A 21327-nucleotide genomic window follows, 5' to 3' on the forward strand; every position below is an offset into this window, starting at 1 on the left:
CTGTGACCAGTGATAGTCATGTATATAGAGATTAGAAATGTATGTGAAAATGTCTCAATGTCAATTGCCTTGGAATGAATTTTTCTGTATGAAACTGTGTGTTTTGACAACGAAGTGGAGATCTTTTTTAAACGTTGGAACCTCATTTAATTTTATGTCTTATAGAGTTTATAATGAGTAAAAGATTATATAAGGGTAATAATTCATCTGTAAACCTAAAAATGTACAGCCAATTTTGAAAGAGATGTACCCTAGCTCAGAAAAATGTTATTGAATAGGTTAATGCTGCTGTAATGAAATGCTTCTTTTAATTAAAAAAATAAATTAATTAATTAATTAATTAAAAAAAAAAAGAAACCTCTCTCTCCTGGTGTCATTCTCCATCCTCTTGTCCCTGCGAATACACACACGTACAGTGTGCTCATATTGTGTGCCATTAGGTATTCTACATTCCCCAACTAAGTGCTGTATACATCATCCCGTATTATTACAGATTCCTAAAAAATTGATTTAATTTTATAGCACTACTTTGATTTATTAGATAGCATTCAAATTATAATTGTTTAGTATTTAGTAATTTATTGGTCTGGATCCTACACAACAATTTTTTTTCTAGACACATCTAACAGATGGCACTAAGAGAGCTTCTACTGTCCCCACGCCCAGGGTTCAAAGCAACTTCAGTTTCTCTCCTAACTCAAGAAAACACATAGGACTATAAAGAAGGTAAATGAAAATGCTCTCGTTACAGGAGTAGCTGCTCCACTTTACAGTCAGAAAACTGAATTAGTGGAATTCTCTATATTTCTATTAATCAGCAATTTTAAGATGGAACTTACAACCCATATGAATTCTGATCCTGCTGTTGATAGTGGCTAACTTCACAGCATTGAGCTCAGTGATTTATACATTAAACAAATAAAATACAAGAACTAACAATACTCAACAGTTAATTCAGAGATTCAAAAATAACATTCAAAAGAACAAGAACTCTGCTTTTAATTTCTCTTTTTTTTTAGTGTTAAATACTTTGCTGTTAATATAACTTAAAAGTTATTTTTTAAACTTAACTTGCAGCACATTTTAAATGACTTCAGATTCTTTTGAAGAAAATCCCTGATACTAAATAATTTCATCTGTAAATGTCCCACATGTTCAGCTAACTTCTTTAATAAACTGAAGAAGCTATACAAGACTAAGAATACAACCGACTTCTCCCTCCACCTACGGTGTTTTGTAATATTGATTCACTCACTTACAAATAGAAAAAGCATCATTTCAGTCTGAGAAACTACAAAAGTACAGATTAACTTTCAGTCAATCTTTCTTTACTACAGAGAATATTTCCTAGCTAAAACACAAACATTTTACACACAGCCCAACAGTGCCAAAAACTAAAGTTTAGAAAACCTACTGGAAGTAACTTGTGGTTTTCTGGAAGTGAATTGGCAAGATTCTCTAATCCCTCATAATCTTCTAACATGTAATAGCATTCAGCTAAGCGTTCCTGGTTCCGGCCTTTTACATAATATTGTACAGCATTCAACCTATGAGGGAAAAAGAAAATGCTTATAATTAATACATGAGTGTGTCTAGAGAGATAAGCATTTCCCCCAAAATACTCCTTTCTAGAGCTACTAGTATTAGTATCACTTCCTCATCTTCTGTCACACAATCCCTTTAAAGCATATACATTTTTTTAATCTGAAGATCATGTAGCATATTCTAATTGTAATATTCTTTGAATATTTTCATTTTGGTTTTTATTTACTTTTATTTTATGTGAATGAGTGTTCTGCCTGCATGTATGTAAGTGCACTTATGCATACAATGCCTGAGGAGGTCAGAAGACAGCATTGGATCCCCTGGAACTGGAGTTCTGGATGGTTGTTAGACACCATGTGGGTCTTGGGACTCAAACCCAGGGCCTCTGCAAGAGCACCCAGTACTCTAAACTGCTGGACCATCTCTCCAGGTCCTCAGTGTTTTAATGTGTAGTTCCATGGCAGTACTCTCAAACACTTCATAAGTAAGCATATTGATCACAATGAAAAGCTAAGAATAAGGCAATGATTTCTGAAAAGAATCTATAACAACACAAGCAAATATAAAATCTCTTTTACTTTGTTCACAAATAAATCATATAAAATGTCTTAGATTGTACACTGAACTCAAAACAGTGGAATGTCTTCTAAAGTTAGGTATAGGTTTCATGTCTATAAATGCCAGTGTTGTACAGTGCTCATCTCTCAGCTTCGACGATGTCTTGCTCTTCAGTGTGAATCTAGCAGTATTTGATTTCAGTATTCAGGAGGATTGCCTTCACTCTGGAAGCATTAATTCCTGGGAAAGTACATGCATTAGGTACTCCAGACAAGTCACGTACCACTTTTGTCGGTCAGCAAAGTAGTCTCCAATGGCATTGTGGGCGTGTTCAAGCAGACTGTCATCTGCATCACCAGATCCAGTTTTCAGGAGTTGCAGTACTCTAAACCAATCCCCCAATTTCAGCCTTAGACCAATAGCAAGGTCTCTACAAAAAAAACAAAATTCGTTCATTCATTAATGCATTCTATAAAATGCATCAATTGCCTACTCTGTGCTAGATATAGTTCTAGGTATGTAGAATACAAGGTAACTCTCCAAACACTTTGGAAATGGCCTGATCAGGTAACAGGCAATGGGCCAGATCAAATGTTATGGTTTAAAGGTATCTCCTCTCTAAAACTCATGTTGAAACTTAATCCCAACTGTGGCAGTATCAAGAAATGAGGTCTCTGGGGGAGTGATGTAAGGTGATTAATGCCTTTATGAAAAGGGCAGCAGAGAAAGTTCCTCTTTTGCCCTTATGCTTTTCACCATTCAAGGCCCCATCCTGTAGCACAGACCGGGCTTGCATCAGATATCAAGTCTGCCAGACCCTCAGTTTTGGACTTTTCAGCCTCCAGAACTGTGAGAAACAAACTTCTGATGTTTATAAATTACCCAGTCTGAGGTTATTTTCTTATAGCAGTGCAAACAGGCAAAGATATTATAATAAAAGTTACTTTTAGTGTTATTTTCCTAGACTTTCAACTTATTTAGCAAAATAATTACATAAATAATAATCACTTCGAAAAGGAACATATTGGGGATGGAGAGATGGTTCAGTGGTTAAGAGCACTGACTGCTCTTGCAGAGGTCCTGGGTTCAATTCCTAGCACCAACATGGCAGCTAACAACTCTGTCTATCACCCCAGTTCCAGGGGAATCTGCCATCCTCTTCTGACCACCACTGACATGAGTCATGGAGGCAATGCATGACATGAGTGCACTTACATACATACAGGCTATATACTCATACACATAAAATAAAAATAAAAATAAATTGTAATGGAACATATAGTATAAAGATTTGGTTTTATATTTATTTTCAGGGCTTAAGTTGTATTAAAGATCTCTTGGGAGTATAAACAACATTGATGTTTACAGCGGAAATGAAGTTCTTATACAAAAAAGAAAAACGTAAGTCATAAAATAGTATTTGCCTTCGATTTTTATTTTATGCTTTTTGACATAATTAAATAATGGCATCTATAAATAAAAACACAAATTACGACATAAAATAAATAATAATAGTCCTCAGTCTCTAGGGTCCTATCAACTTTTTTCTTTACCAAATGAATAAAATTTCCAGAGTTGTACATTAGCATATATAAAAACAGAGAAGGGGTCGGGGAGATGGCTCAGGGCTAATTTCTTGTTGCCCAAGGATGAGGACTTGACTTCAGATCCTCAGCACCCACATAAAAACAAGACATGGTGGCAGGCACCTGTAACCTCAGCACTGGATAGGCAGAAACAGATCCTGGGAGCTTGCTGGCCAGCTAGTCTAGCCAAAATGACCACTTCAGTTTCATTGAGAGACCCTGTCTCAAAAAACAACGTGAAGGGGCTGGAGAGATGGCTCAGAGGTTAAGAACACTGGATATTCCTGCAGCGGACCCAGGTTCGGTTTGAGCACCAACATGGCAGCTAACAACTGTCAATAGCTCCAGCTCCGGGGGATCCAGAGTCCTTTTCTGACCTCCACAGACATTGAATGACACAGGTGCACTTACATATATGCAAGCAATACACTCATACACTATATATATAACTATATAGACCAGGCTGGCCTTGAACTCACAGAGATCAACCTGCCTCTGCCTCCCAAGTGCTAGGATTAAAGGCATGCACCACCACACCTGGCACATAAAATATTTTTTAAAAAATAGAGAAGAAAGGCCTGAGGGATGACTAGGCAGTTAAGAGCACTGACTGCTCCTGCAGGCGACCCAGGTTCGATTCCCAGTACCCACGTGGCAGCTAACAACCATTTGTAACTCCAGTTCCAGGAAATCTGACATCTTCTGACCTCTGTGGGCATTACATAACATGGGTGCACTTAGACACACACAGGCAATACACTTGTACAGATAAAATAAAAATAAATAATATTTTAAAAGAATTCAACTCCCTCTTCTGACCTCTGTAGGCATTGCACAACATAGGTGCTTTTATATGCATGAAGACAAAACACTCTTACACATAAAATAAAAATAATAAATAAAATATATTTAAAAAGAAAAGAAAGCTGTTCCCAAATTACAAAATATAAACTGAGAGGCATGTGAAATACCTAGGTTGTATTCCAAAATGAAATTATTTTCTAAAAGAAATGGTATAATATACTTAGTCTACTTTATATCGTCCATTTGTAAAATATTTTGAGCTGAAAAGAACTTGGGGATGCCTGCCCTTCATGACTTACCTTCTGTCCATAGCTAGATACATTCTTTCAGCCTCTTCAAACCTGCCAAAGTAGGCAGTAACCTCAGCCTGCTTCATTGACTCACTCTGCAAATTGCCCAGGCTCTTCACAAACTTTATGCCTTGGTAATCTTTGCAGCGTACAAATGCTTGCTGTGCCATGTACAAGTCCAGTTTCTGAAGAGCGGCTTCAGCCAACAGGCGCCTTTATTTTAAAAAAAGAAACATTCGAAAGCCTAAAGCATATTATTAATGTCTTGAATCAGAATTCATTTAGTATTTCTATTGTTTTTTAGTGAAATATGGCAAAAAATATTCTAGTGAAATCAGGTAAAAACATTTTAGCACATGCGAACATTTTTCATAAAGCATAAACTTATATTGAAGACTTCCAAATCTAAAGTAAATTTCTACATTTAGAAAAAAAAGAGCAAGAAGAGATATCTGTTCCCATTTGGAGGCTACTAATGGAACAGAGGGTTGACAGAGCTGGGCCTTTTGAAGCATAAGCTGACTTGTTGGGACATTCTGTAAAATACCAAAGTCGGGGGTGTGGATTGTCCTCTATGAACTGAGATGCGTCTTCAATTCCAACCTTCTCAATCAATGCTCGACTATCTCGCAGGGACCGAATCTCAAAGTTGATTATATAATCCTTGCTAGGGTGTTCTGGATTCTGAAAGATGAAGCAAAGGAATTTAAAAGGCTGCCTGTAAAGTACATATCTTTTGCTGGTGCATGTCTTTAGTCCTAGCACTTGGGAGGCAGAGGCAGGTGAATCTCTGTGAGTTCAAGGTCAGCCTGGTCTACATAGTAAGTTCCAGGACAGCTGGGGCTACAGGGAGACCCTGTCTCAAAAAGACCAAAAAATTCTTTCTTACAATTAAGAAAAAAAAAAACAGAATAAAATAGAAATAAACTTGTATCACATGGTGAGCAAAGCTGAAGAAAAGAAACATCCACATTGGGGTCTTAGGAGTCATTTGGAAGCATACAAGTGTTCCCACGGCCACAGGCTGCCACATAGAAACACAGACAATGCCAGAAGGGGTCCCTGGTGTTTCTCTCTGCTAACTTTTTCCCCAGGTGCTGCTCCTGTCACTGCAGGGTCACCACTTCCTTCCACCCCTTCATCTCTCTTTGCTCACTAGGGGCACTAATAATGTATTTGCAGTACGTTGGGCAGCAAAGAATTAAAAGAAGAGTCAATCATCATTACTTCCCTACTGTAACTTAGCCGACTGAACAAAACAACACAACAATTGAAGGTCTGTCTTTCAGGAAAGAACCAAATTGCCAAAGAAAGGAAGCAAGCAGATATATTCAATTCACTAATATTCTACACATCCCAACTAATGAAAACAATGAATCACTCGAGACATTTAGATCCCACTATAAAATAGTAATGGATGGGGTGGGTCCTAGAGAGCAGAGGTCCCTAAAACAGTAAACTGAGTCATGGAAAACTGTTCCTTCCTCTGCAACTAAAGCACCACAGCTGATGTGAACTTCCTAGAGAACTCAATAAGGAAAGGGCATAAGCTGTGAACTCAAACAGACTTGATGCCATTGTCATCATGTGACACAGCCTTCCTCATCTATAAAGGGGCATACACAGTATTTACCAGGCACCGGTGCAATGCCATGTGCCAAACCAACACCTCACATGAGGGCACTTTGGTAAATGTTGATTTCCTTGTTTTCTTTCTTTTTTAGACCTCCAAGAAATTTCTCGTATTATTCTTAAAATTATATCCTTAAAGGAATCCACAGTCCAGATAAATATTTCCTGGGTTCACAATGTACCAAAGAGAAATAGGGCCATATTTTTTCCTTTAGTAAACTTTTTCTGTTAGTAAACCAGATAGATAACAAAACTGTTACAGAGAACTTGGTTTCTGTTGTAATTTAGCTCTCCACCACACCTCCACCCATTCCCAACTGTGGCGCCAATACTGTAGGTACTCTTTAATACTAGCTACATACAAAATTGTCCAGTATGTCAAGGCCCCAGTGTATTTAAATAAGTAGTTTTTAAAATACTTTATCCAAGTCAACACCATCATCAATTACAGAAACAATGTCACAACATTCTGGAACTTAACACCATCCTGGCATTTGCTGACAGTTCTTGAGCTTCACATCTCTCCTTGCCCTTCTGCTTCACATGCAGGAGACTGATGAGAAAGCCCGGGGGTGTTCCCTCCTTTATGGCAGCCAATGTTTTCAAATGACATCAGCCCCTACCACGGGAGCTAAACCACAAGTAACAGGGCAGGGCTGGATCTGAAGCCATCTGATTTTTGGGCCTGCTGCTAGTTGTGACCCTGCACTATCTGTTCCACATGGGAGTCCCAGTCAAGCCAACAACAGAAACAGCTGTTTTTTAAAAAGTTACCTTCAATATCTCATCCAAAAGAACAGATTTAATTTCTAAATCCTCAAAGTTGCAGATATATCCAGAGGTCTGAATGGGTTCCTTTAAAGACAAAAACAAGTGTTATGTTTCACCATGAAAAATGTGTCCTCTTTAAAAGAATCCTGATTTTAAATTATAATCATCAAAAATTTCAAACAAGCAAAGAATAGAGCAAATTTTATTAATGTCATATACTTATCACCTAAATAGCTGACATATATTTCATTGAAATTTTGACTGGTATTATATTTCACCCCTGAATACTTTTATACATTTCTTTAGAAGAGAAGGATGATCTCTACCTGAGTATATTATACATTTAATTCTTAGAAAATCTTATAAACACTACATTTGAATCTAAGTACATCTACCACAAAAATCCCACAGCAAACTGAACTCTGTCCTCTCTAATATGAATATGATATACTTCCTATGTAAGATTTTATTTGCCAATATGCAAATACATGGGTCTATGTCTGTCTTTTAACCTATACAGGATTAGAAAATGAAAGCATAATATTACAATATAGAGTAGCTACTCTAAATTCTTAGTAAGAAAAATAGATATAAATATTACATAAACAAAAATAAATAAACTGCCAATCTACTTAATATCTCCAAGAATATTATAAAAAGAACAGGATAATATTGTCTGCTGCTAGAAATAATCAAATTTACATTTTTCAAACTATATGCATATGTATGTATATTATACATAATTATACTATACCATTATATAACTATAAGATGCCAAAATGATGAAATTAAGAGATAAAAGTTGAATCATAGTTTGAGTTCAGTATGTCTAAGAATACAGCTCTTTTATGTATAGTAGTTGTGCCTAACGGGATTTCAAATACATATTTTCTTTGAAAAAGCACGGGTTATTGATTAAAAGTCAAATTATATAAGAAAAGTTTATAAAATCCTTGAATTGCCTTTAAAAAAGGGTGAGCATATTGCATGAGGGAAATCATATGCCTTTCCTTTATGATTTAAAAAACAAAACCATATTAGGCATGGTGCTGCCTGTAATCCCAAGCACTTGGGAGGTGGAAGCAGGAGAATTGCAAGTTAAGAGGCCAGCTTTGGCTACACAGTATGGTCCTGTCTTAGAAAACAACAGTACAGACAGACAGATACACACACACACACACACACACACACACACACACACAAACACACACGTGCACACATACATGAAATCAGAACAAAATTTAACTTAGAAAGAATATGCAATGAGATATTTCTTATACAGTATAGGGCCTGTTGTAGTTTGATTATTTTGATACTATTATGTAAAGCAAAATACTTGTATAAACATGTTTATCACTAGAAATAATTTTAATTTTAACTAGATAATGCAACAAAGCAAGACAGTCAAAAGATGAAGTCATAAAAGATGATCTGTGGAAAAAAAAAATAACCCCACCCTGAGAAAAATAGTTTTCAGCAAAGTACAAAACTTTATAGCATTCCTTTCTTTAATTTTATAATGCTTTGCTGTTAAATAGCTTAGGATGTCAGTCCTGTTTTAAATAACAGAATTGATAACTGAGCAAGGAAACACAATTTGAATTATAAAATTCCTACTTTAAAAAATTCCTTAGATGATGAAAAATAACAACTTTGAGGATTTAGAAATTAAATCTGTTCTTTTGGATGAGATACTGAAGGTCTTTTTAATGAACGCCTGATGAAAGAGAAAATGGGGAAGGAGACAGAAAGCTGAGAGTTTTCAAAATAGTTTATAGTTGGTGGCATTTAAGTAAATATGCACAAATTGTTATGTAATTCGTCTTTCTAAAATACTCAATTTCTGCTTGAATTATGTTCTAGTTTCCTTTCTGTTGCTGTGAAAAACACCATGACCAAAAGCAACATACAGGAGGAAAGGGTTTACATGGCTTCCACAGTCTATCACTGAGGAGAGTCAGGGCAGGAACTCAAGCAGGAACTTGAAGGAGAAACCATAGGAAATACTGCTTGCTGGCTTGTTCACAGGCTCATGCTTAGCTAGCTTTCTCATACAGCCCAGGACCACCTCCTCAGGGAATGGTGCCACCCACAGATCTGAGCATTCCTACATCAAATAACAATTAAGACAATCCCCCAAAGACATGCCCACAAGCCAGTCTAGTCTGGGAAATCAAATCCCTCAGTTGAGCCTCCCTCCTCAGATGATTCTAGGCTATATCAAATTGATAGTTAAAGCTAACTAGGCCAAACTACATCAAGCAATTTTCTCTATTTTCCAAAATACATTGCCAATTCCACACCCCAACTGAATATGTTTCACACTAATAATGTCAGTAAACTCGTCTAAACAGTATGCAAGTTATTTATTTTTATCAAAAAAAAGGCATCTAAAGCTTTGCTACTGTACTATATCAAGAAACACCTAGGGCTATCACTCAGTACAGTCAGAAGGCCCCACAGCACCTATAATACAACAGACATCCTAAAGTGTCCTTACATAACTATACAATCTTAGCACACTATGACACACTGAGGTTTGAATATACATAATTAACTGGATGAAGAGATTATATTATCAAATTTTAACTCCTCCTCACAAATTATAGACAAGTGCCTTCAGAAGCATAAGAAGTTTCATGAGGTGCTGGAGAGATGGCTCAGCAGTTAAGGGCATTGGCTGCTCTTGCAGAGGACCCGGATTTGATTCCCAGCATCCACATGGAAGCTAACAACCATCCATAACTCCAGTTCCAGGGAAGTCCAACACCCTCTTCTGATCTCCTCAGGCATTGCATGACATGGGTGCACTTACACACATGTAGGCAATATACTCGTACACATAAAATAAAAACAATAAAGTTTCTTGAAAAGAATTTTTACCTCAAAGATTACTGATAAAGCCAGCAACAGTCCATATGAAACAGCAGAACTTATTCCACTCTCTTAGCTCAGATCCTTGGGGAGGTCACATTACAACATGAAAACAGTGACCTCTCATCTGCCCTCACCGGGATAAATATATATCCAGCTATTGACTGTCGAACCAGAGCTCATCTCCTGAATGCTAATACAATCTGCCATGTCCTGAAAGAACATATCAGCCTGTAGTTTTGCAGATTTAATAAATTCTGTTTCCAAGAGCATGCTCTTACATAGCCAATGAGCAGGTAGGGAAGGAGTAGCAGAGTAACTACACTTACACAAGCAGGGGCCACAGAAGGCCAGTGTCCTCAGGAATGCAAAGAACAAAACAGCATGGTTTATAAAGAATTCTAGGCGGTGGTGAGGTTATAAAAGATCAATCTAGCTCTAAATCTAATAGAAATTGCATGACATGCCAAGCCAGAAAACAAACTCAAGTAAAGAAAATAATGGTTTTTAAAATAAAAGCTGGTATGTTAGAAGTACTTAAGAAATATTTTCCATCATAAAGATTTCACTTGGTACCAGGCTGACCTGCACTCTATACACACCGTGCAGCCAGCCATAACAAACATTCACTCTCCTGACGTATGATTTCTGATTTAGAAGGATTGGGACCAAGAACAGGAAAAGGATTTTAAACTCAGAAAACATCCTTCCATCCTCAAGGTTTTTCTGTGCATACCCATCAAATTTCCACATTTGTTTTGTGGCAAGAGTCAAATTTCCCTTGGATCCTTGAGAGAAGCCCATGCTTAAAGGTAGAAGACAGCAGTCCATAATGCCTTTCCTTTAAACCATTGCTCAGGATCTAAGAATTACAAAGAACCAGAGGCTCCTTAATTCTTTAGCTGAGCCCTTCAGAGCAATTTACATCAGGTCATTTCATGACCCAAAGATAATGAGTAAAGCTCAAAGGGGCAAATGCAAAGATGGCTTAGGATAGTAAAGGAGCAACATCTCACCACTGAACAATTACTATAGAAAATCTTTGGAATGCAATTTCTTCCCAAGAAGGAGGTTATAGGTACAAACAAATAGAAACTGATAAAAGAAGGCATTTATTAACTCATCTCTTATACTAACAAAGTACAACACAAACAATTTCAAATTAAAAACCATTACTAGCTGGGTGGAATGGCACACCCTTTTAATCCCAGCACTCAGGAGGCAGAGGCAGGAAGATCTTTGTGAGTTCAAGGCCAGCCTAGTCTACATCGTGAGTTCCAGGCTAGTTGGGGCTGTAGAGAGACCCTGTCTCAAAGAGGAAAAAAAATTACTGATCCAAAAATATGTTTAAAGGATTTATAATCAAGGCTTGGCCTTGATCTAGCAGAGGTCCACTTGCCTCTGCCTCTAGAGTGCTGGACTTAAAGGTGTGTGCTATCACACCCAGCTAAGGTTTATATCCTTGATTAGGCTACAGCTCAAGTTACTTTGTGTGTCTGAAGCACAACAGATTACAATTGGTCCAGAATAGACTGAGAGACAGGAAAATCCAGAGCATAAAGATCAGATGATGTGATGACTCAAAGAAGCCTACACCCAATGCTCTCTGGTGTCTCTGAGTACTTCTCTTGCTAACCCTCATGCTTAAAGTCTGTATTAAAAACCCAAATTCTACTTCTAAAACATTAGCTGATATTAGCCAGAAATAAAAAGGCCTAGCCTAAAAATGAATGAGAAAAGTCTTATTGACATCCAGGAAAGAGAAGAGTGACCATATTCCATACTTGTACATTCAGAGGGGTATCTGCTTTGAGAAAGCGTGTGGATTAGTGAGTGGTCTGGAAATATGAGCACAAGAAAGACAATGTAAGCACAAAATAAAGCAGACAGAAGCAAAAGCGAAAAAGACAAAGCAACTTCAAAACTACATGTTTAGGATTAGAATGTTTTAAGAAATTTAGTAGGGGGTGGAGAGATGGCTCAGCAGTAAGAGCACTGGCTGCTCTTGCAGAGGACCCAAATTCAAATCCCAGCATCCACATGGTGGCTAACAACCATCCATAACTCCAGTTACTGGGGATCCAATGCCCTCTTCTGTCCTCTGTAGGCATTGCATGACACAGGTGCATTTATACACATGTAGGCAATACACTCATACAAATAAAATAAAAATAATAAAATATTTTTTTAATTTTAGTAAATAAGCTCCCTGATTTTATTTTATCTGAGAATTTTGACAAGAGAAAGGAAAAGACTAACTAGTGGCCATGATTCCATCTTTGGTGGGCTTGGTTTTCATTTTCAGATAGGTCTTATTACATACCCCTAGTTGGCTTAGACTTGCTATATAGCCTAGACTGGCCACAAAAATCAAGGTCCTTCTGCCTCACCCTCTCAAGTACTGTGATTACAGGCATGTGCCTCCATGCCCAACTATGAGTCCATCTTTTAAAAAGAATAAATAAGTACCTAGGAAGTGAGATAAAGCAGAGAATATTTTTTAACTCCACAGAAATGTTTTTATTTAGTTTCACATACTTACACAGTCAATTCCAATTTTTTAAAGAAACAAAGGTGAAATATCCAAGTTTTGATGTCAGTCTCATTATTTATGGACTGTTAGCACTCATTACTTGTTTTTACCTCAGGATCCAAGTTTCTGAAGACATACATTCTTGTCTTCTCCATCATTGCAAACAAATCAGGATTATCCTTGGCCCACTTCATGTCCCAAACATCTTTCCGCTCCAATTTTAACAACTCGCCAACTACTTGCTGCCCTGTACTGTCTGTTACCCGTGCGTCCAAGTCAAAGAAGGTCAGGACTCCTGCGATGTCAATGATAGCAAGACGACTGGAAGTGACGCCATTGGGGAGAAAAAAATGGTGAAACACTATCAGGGGTCACGAACCAAAGTGCCTAATAGCCATCCTTCTTCAAAACCACCTGATCAGAAACCTGCAATGTGGTGGAAATGGCTTTCAAATTTTTTAAATGAATTTGACAGAAGATAGAAAACATCTTCATTTTGCTTCCTTGTAAGAAAAAAAGTATCTAAAGATAAACAGAAAAGTTAATGCTCTTAAGCTTCAAGATTTTTTAAAAATGTACTAGGATTTCCATCTAAACAAAATACAGTAAAGTAAAACTATACCAAACAAGTTCATAAAAACATACCTGTCATATTTATTATATAAATCCAATAATCCCAATCAATAAATTCTAAGCCTAACCTAACACCCTAGGAGGAAAATTCTCAGGCTTACCTAGAGTTGCAATTCAAAGATAACTGGCAGGCTCGACAATCCAAGGAATATTTTTGAATCAAAGCAACGTTAGGAAAGCTGTATCTCTGGATGATACCAGATTCACGCCCCTGTGAAAATTATTTTTGATTACTAAAGCATATTTACCATAACATCAAATCATAACTATGGGTCTTTCTATATGTTCTATATATTTTTTAAAAACCAAAGACAGAGAGGGATGGAGTCTAAATATGATTAATATGGACTGCACAAAATTCAATAAAAATATACACTGAAAAAGGAAACAGACACTATTGGCTCTATTTAAAATTTAGGCAGAGGCCAGGCATGGTGGTGTGTGCCTCTAAGCCCAGCACTTGGGAGGCAGAGGCACAGATCTTTGTGAGACTGTTGAGGCCATCCTGGTCTACATTTGCTACAAGTTCTAGGCCAGCTGCAGCTACAGAGAGACCCTATCTCCAAAAAAAAAAAAAAAAAACTAGACAGAAATTTGCCAGAAACATTTTTCACTTTATTGGCTTGGCAAACAAAACTCCTTCTTCATTCTAAATTATATGAAGGTAGTCAAGCTAAAGCTAGTATAAAATAGCAGGCTACATACAGGGAGAAATCTTGTCAGTCCAACCCTTTCTCCGCACTGTGGCCCACATCTACCAGCCCTTTGTAGGGCTCTTTCAGCCCAGTGTCAAGTTCTAAGTACACTTCACTTTCTCAGCTGACTATCACCCTTCTGGTTTTATAAACAGTTAAAATTTTTTACAGATGATTACTAATTTGTGAAGTAAATTTTAAAACTTTTTCATTTCTTATATTAGATTTCGGAAAACTTAGGGTACCCACAAGATGATATCTAAATCCAAGATTTCTGGCTTTACCCTAGTTTTATAATTTAAACAATAACTATTCATAAAATAACTTTATTACAGCTTACCACAATCAGTGTCTTATCAGATGCAGTAATGGCACAAATTGGATCCCTTGTACCCTAAAAGTAATCAATCATGTTATTTAATACTTATTGCATAATAAAGATGGTCCAAGTTGGTACGCAATTACAAAGAAGACTATGTCAATAATACATTCACTTAACAGAAACTGACTTTTTGAGTACCTACTATGTACCAACCAATGAAGTAAGGACTAAAATACCCCAATGAAAACTTGGTAACCCACAAAAGATGACATAAAAATCAGCTTCAAAATACTGTGTACCAAACACCTAATCACAGTCGATTAAGGAAGAAAACAAGCAACGGGTATAAAAACACAGAGCAAGAGGTATCTAATTTAACACTGCATGGGCAAAAACCTGAACTTAGCTCTAAAAGATGAACCTAGAGCAGGGAGCCCTTACATGCCAGCAGGAAAGGTAAAATAGGACAGTGCTGCACTCACCTGGCTGGATCTAAAGGGCATTGTGGTTAGTGAGAAAAGTCATCTCAGTAGGCAACACACTGCATAATTCTATTCTTGAGACAGTGTACACCAGTAAACCTGCTCAGACAAGGACAGACTGCTCTATCTAGAGAACTGCCGTGGACAGGGACACACAACTGGCAATAGAGGAGAAAATGAAGAAGCTTGGAGAAAGTTCCTTCATGTGACAAAATTGTACAATAGTTCACACATACAACTACATGCAAACACTACTAACAGGCATGTCCAGCCTGCACCCCACAAGCCACATATAGACAGTCTAACACAAAATCGTAGACTCACTTAAAACGCCAGGAGTTTGGGGTTGGGGAAATGCCTCAGGTGTATAAAGTACTTGCTGTGTTAACAGAAAATCTGGGTTTGGGCCCCAGCATCCATGTAAAAGTCAGGTGTGGTGGTGTTTAATAACATGCTAAAACTATATCCTCTTCACTAGAAGCAAATTATTTTTCAATTCTGAAAACTGCAATATTTCTAGATCTACAGATACTAACACTTACTGATAAAAATGAAACCACCTACTTGAATGGCTTTACTATAATCAAGCACACTATCCACAGATCCAGAAGGAGTATCATCAACATGATAAATTCTGTAAAAAAAGAAAATTAGAACTTTGAAGAAAGTTTAAGTAAGGATTATATTATTTCATAATCTCTACAATTAAATGTTTATGACACTAATAAATATTGTTATTTAATATAAAAATCCTGAATATTTTAAAGAGTTTTTGATACAGCCAAATCTCAGAAAGGCAGAAACTATATATCAAGTATTTACTGGTTATGTACATGTGTACATGATCTGCTCAGGAAAGTTGTGTCCCATTGTGAACACTGAATCACACATTCCCAATGAACTTCATTAAGCTGTGAGACAGTTTACCTGACAGTTGGTTAAGAGAAACTATCTATTTATTCATTTATTTATTTACTCATTCATTTATGTGTTTATTTATAAGCAGAGTCTCACTATGTAACCCAGGTAGCCTCAAACCCATAATCCTCCTGTCTCAAGCTCCTGTGTGCTGGGACTTCAGGCTTATGAAGGAAAATTACCAAAGTGTTTAATGAAATCAAACTTAAGTGGATCTGAGAAGTGCTAAGGAGCAGGACTTCTGAGCTGAAATGAGGTTTTTCCTGCCTCCCCTACCTTTCTGGTCACTATGGCTCCGTGCCTTTTATTGTAACACTTATTTATACTGTGGTGCAGTATCACTGCTTGGGTAATAACCAAAGGACAACAAAAAGACCGTCACAGAGACAAAATAACTTACCAAAAACATTTAATACATCTTCACGTTGAGGCTCACTATGGGGAGCCTCTCTGTCAAGGCTCCTTCCCTCTCCATGTGACAGAGCTGGCTTTGCTCCCACTTACCAGAAGTCATTCCAACTCAAACTCCCTGGACTCCAGGGGAAGGGAAAGAAGCCATGTCCCCTGTTTACCCCATCTACAACCCTCTTCCATACCCATGTCCAAGGACTTGCCTCTGCTCTAGTGATTAATGCTAGGTTCACCTCCTCCTCTAGAAAGATCCATACCACTAGACTATGGGAACAAAGCTTCAGTTAGAGATTCAGATCTTCACTGAATAATTGTATTTTCAGTATCACTAATATGTGGAGTAGGTCAAACAGTCATTTCCTAACCCCCCCCCAAAATCATAGATTTCCATTCTTTATCAATAAGGTGATTTTGGTTTTTTTTTTTGTTTTGTTTTGTTTTTTTTTTACTACACCATACTACCCTCTTACTTTGGTAAATTTAAGCAGATCAAATTTAAAGACATTCAAATTAATGAAAAGTATTTTTACTAATCAAGGCAATGTGTATTTCTCAAGAATGATACTTGATAATTCACTATGCCTGTCTTAAATGTGATATGGTTGGGTTATTTAAAACATATTAAAGCCTGGGCATGGTGGTGCACACCTTTAATCCCAGCACTCGGGAGGCAGAGGCAGGAGGATCTCTGTGAGTTCAAGGCCAGCCTGGTCTACATAGTGAGTTCCAGGACAGCTGGGGCTACAGGGAGACCCTGCCTCAAAAAGACAAAAAAAAAAAAAATTAAAAGAGATACCTTTCTCGTCCTTCTTTTCGAGACCGTGTGATCTGATTAATCTCCAGTGCTGTGAGCTTCTTTGCCACACGATATTGCCAGGTATAAAATGCTTCTTTCGAAGCTGCTATTACATGGGTTTTGGTCATTGCAACAAATAGTGGTACTATTAAAAAGGACATTAAGACAATTACATTAAGATTACACAGAATGTGTTTCATGGCACTTCAGTTCCATCTCCTCATTTTAGAAATAATATACCCACAATCTCAAAATATCAACATACAGTCTCTCAAATCAGAAAAGAATCCAAAAGTTATTAGGGTCATTCAAAAATATTAAGTCAAATGGATCTAAAGATCTAAATGGATCGAGAGTTAAAACCATAGAACTTGTTAAGGAACAAACTAGTATAGGCCAGGATTGTAACTCAATGGAAGAGCACTGGCCCAGCATGTAAAGGGCCATATGTTCCATCCTCAGTACCACAAAGAAAAAAAAGGAGCAGATCATTGTGACCCAGGTTAGGCAATGGCTGGTATCTTAGAAAGACAACAAAAGTATGCAACAAAAACTAAAGTAAAAAATTACACATCATCAAAATTAAAGACATTTGTGTTTCAAGTGACATCAAGAAAATGAAGACAATCCACAAAATGGGAGAAAATATTTACAAATCATATATCTGATAAGGAATTAACGACTATGAATGTATGAAATTGTCAAAAAAATTAATAAAAGAAAAAATACCAGAAAAAATGGCAAGGAATCTGAGCAAACAGTTCTCCAATAAGATACAAAATAACTATTAAAGATATCTAACATCAGGGGCTAGAGAGACGGCTCAGCAGTTAAGAACAGTGACTGTTGCAGAAGACCGGGGTTGGAATCCCAGCACCACATGTCAGCTAACAACTGTCTGTAACTCCAGTTCCAGGGGATCCGAAAGCCTCTTCTGTCCTCCGCAGGCATTGCACGACACAGGTGCACTTATTTACATGCAGGCATAACACTCATACACATAAAATAAAAATAATAAGTAAAGTATTTAAAAATTAATTTTTTAAAAAGATATCTAGCATCATTAGCCACCAGGAAAGTGAAAAGCCAAAATCACAGTGACATATCACTTCATACTCACTAGGACAGCTAGAATTTTAAAGTGAGATAAAAACGAGTTGATAGAGATGTGGACAAATGTTGAAAATGTAAAATACACTTTAAAAATTTGGTGGTTCTTCAAAATGTTAAATATAGACTTACCATACTACTAGCAATTCTGCTCCTAGGTATAAACCCAAGAGAAACAAAAACAAACTTCTATACAAACTCATACACAAATGTTAACAGCATTATTCATGATACCCAACAAATAGAAACAACTCAAATGTCCATCCATTTGAAATCCAATCTCTTCCTCCCTCCTCCCCACAAATTACAGCTCGAACATTTCTCCTCTCTTAATCTCATGTGTGATATTTCCACCATCACTTAGAAAAAAAATTCTCTCAAATCCCTTCTTGATTTGTATATTCTTCTAGAATATACATTTATTTCATTTCTTAGACAACATTTAATTGGACTTCTACTCTACGCTTTTATGAAGAAGACAGTCTCATTGAATCCAATTATGGATAACAAAACAGGTAACTAAGGCAGTGAAATAACTTACCCAAGGTTACAAAATACTAAATAATATAAAATTAAATATACACATTTAAATGTTAAATATACACATTCACATAAAATCTATATGAGTAAAAGTACTCCTCAAGAAGTTATTTTACTCCCTGTTTTCTAAAGTAATGAATAATTAAAACAGTATAAACTGTTTCTCTTTGTAAATATAATGTAAAGCAATAAAAGAACAGTGTCAGCAAGGGCAATCGCTTATGGAGTTTTTGCCACAATCCAGACAAAGGGCAGTAAAAGACTTAGAAACTAAAGAATCGGAAGCTAGTCTGATGATATGGTGTTGAGTAGATTAACAACTTAAAAATTCAAATTCAAGATTTTTATATGTGAAGTATTTCAATATAATTAAGTCAATTTTTTCCCTAAGTTGTCAAGATTTTCAATACATCTTGTTATGGACTCTAAAGGGAGCACAAAGCCTTTCCTGCAATGCACAGAAGCAAGGTACGGCCAAGCCTCCTGTGGGAGCTCTAGCCAACTGGGCTGTTCTCCCTAAATCCTTTTACCGAATTTTAATAAATATTTGGTAAAGTCCAACATGAATACTCCAATTCTGGTCATTACTATGCTCTTACTGATTTGAAGTTCACAAACTTTTACTACTTTCTGGTAAAATATAACTTTTCCCAAGACTATAAAGGCATATTTCCAACCAGTATTTAATTACAATTATAAGTTACACTCTTGTTCTTTATTCTTGATACTTCCTAAATACTCACAAGAATTTATTGCTATTCTGATTAATTGAAAATTTAAATGTTAGCAATCAAAGTAAGAGATGAACTTCCTGGATCAGAAGTGCAAACAGTTGCTAAGTATGATGTTAGATAATTCATTTGCTGTCTCTGAGCCTCAGTTTACTTACTGCCAATAGAAAGTAATAAAAATACCAACTCTACAGAGCTCTTTTAAGATTTAAAAGAAAATAAAGTACAACAGTGTCTGTAATAGAATAAATGTTTAATAATTTTAAAACCCAACACTGTTTAAAATAAATGCCAGGCACTCTTCTACATACATACATATATTAACTCACAACCACTATATAAATTAGACATTGTTATCACCATTTAGCAGATGAAGAAACTGAGGGGTGAAATAGTTATAACCTGCCTTGTTATACAGGAAGAAAGTGGTGGAGCTACAAATTTGGGCACTCTAGTTCCTGAGTCTGTGCTCTTAACCACTGAAGCTGAATGCCCCTCAATAGGGGTTGGGATGCATTAGACACAGTTGCTACAATTGTTTTTATTTTTATTTTCTAAGTGGATTTTTACAATGTAACCATATGCAAGTTCTCCAGTAATTACTCAGAAAAAAATACAAATCTCTCTGAAATGTATTTTAAATCAATATAGTAATGCTTTCAGTAAATCCACATGGGTACATAATGCCATCTACATAAATTCTGATAGATTTTTATTAGAAGATTCATTCCACCCCAACTAAGCTTATAAGAAAAAAAAAAAAAAGATCAGGTTGCCCTGCTCTTGGTGGTAATGCCCTATTGCTGAAGACACCATACAGTTTGGTCACAGAACATGGAGAAATCAAGTTGGTTCTGGCCAGGAAGCTTTGCCCCTGCTGGATAGCTTTCATAGAATAGGAAGGTGCTAGCTAGGCTGCTGGGGAGAAAAAGTTAACAGTCTTACCCAGCTATGAACTCTTTGAACTATAATAATGACCACTGTAGCCAAAATATGGCCATGGGTACAATACTGGCACAAATGCTATGGAGGTAACCAACTGTTTTCTGGTTTGATTTAAGGCCCACTACACAGAAGGAAAAACATGCCTAGTACTGTAAATCTGGCCAACAACTTATGGTTGGGTAGCTCATAAGTCCCAAGAGTGAACCAACTACCACTATTTTGCTAAATGGACATAATATCAAACTTCCTTCTAAATACATATCTCTATAACCATAATTAGTGCAGCTTTCAGATCTCATCAGAGAAGTTTCTTTGTGCAGTGAATGGTGGTTAATGGAGAAACTCACAAATGGTCAATGTGCAGAGAATAAGTGTCTATGTAGTGCTCTGCCACAAAAGGAACATCAATATCACACCTCACTCCCCCAACTCCACCCCAAGGCTCAGGCCCCATCATAAACAAGGGGTGGAAAGATTGTGAAAAACAGGGGTCAGGGTTCTTTACCCAAGCTTTATCTACATAACCTTATCTAATTAAAAGTATCAGACTGGTGGAACTAACCTTATTGGATGTTTAACAGCTCAGACTGGTAGAACTAATCTCATTGGATGTTTAACAGGCATAGGCTGAGGCCTATACTAATGTGGTCAGAGGGACTTAAAGGACAGTTTTTGTCCCTTGCCCTCCAAAGTTGACCAAGTCCCAGGGGACTATGGAACATCTCTCAAAATGTCCTGTAAATGTGACTCCAATGTTGACCAAGTTCCAGGGGACTATGGAGCATCTCTTAAAATGTCCTGTAATGTGGTGAGTCACCTGTCCTCTTGTTTAGGGAGGACACGGAGACCCCATGAGATGGGCTTGAACCAGTGTCCAGTCTACAAAAAGGAGGGTTGACTTAGAGGAAACATCTCATTCAAGCTTCCAAGTGAAGCCCGCCATGGTCAAACAGGACTTATCGAGAGCAGGACCTTTGACTTATCTTCACATAGATGGAACTGGTAAAAGAAAGGAGCCAGGAACTCCTCCCAAGCCCATGTGACCCCTGAGGAACAGATCCTCAAATGACCTTAAGGGTAAAAAGAAATTGATTTATTTAGGCCAACTGCATGGTCTTAAACACCCAAAAGGAAAGTATAACCAAAGAGTA

General features: G+C 37.0%; 1 protein-coding gene across 3 annotated transcripts in view; it reads right to left on the reverse strand.

The window, feature by feature from the left end:
* Positions 1-21327, reverse strand: part of Wdr35 (WD repeat domain 35) — a 74471-nt gene that overhangs the window by 18330 nt on the left and 34814 nt on the right. For all 3 annotated transcript variants that reach the window (XM_008824199.2, XM_029559203.1, XM_008824200.3), the window contains 10 exons: positions 16851-16995; positions 15290-15359; positions 14262-14315; positions 13328-13437; positions 12704-12914; positions 7190-7270; positions 5331-5467; positions 4793-4996; positions 2387-2533; positions 1415-1547 (listed from right to left, as the gene is read on the reverse strand). In XM_008824199.2, coding sequence (XP_008822421.1) covers positions 1415-1547; positions 2387-2533; positions 4793-4996; positions 5331-5467; positions 7190-7270; positions 12704-12914; positions 13328-13437; positions 14262-14315; positions 15290-15359; positions 16851-16995 — 1292 coding nt within the window. The remainder of the gene's footprint in view (positions 1-1414; positions 1548-2386; positions 2534-4792; positions 4997-5330; positions 5468-7189; positions 7271-12703; positions 12915-13327; positions 13438-14261; positions 14316-15289; positions 15360-16850; positions 16996-21327) is intronic.

The sequence above is a fragment of the Nannospalax galili genome, unplaced genomic scaffold, assembly GCF_000622305.1.
Source record: "Nannospalax galili isolate Female #2095 unplaced genomic scaffold, S.galili_v1.0 scaffold69, whole genome shotgun sequence".
Lineage (NCBI taxonomy): Eukaryota > Metazoa > Chordata > Mammalia > Rodentia > Spalacidae > Nannospalax > Nannospalax galili.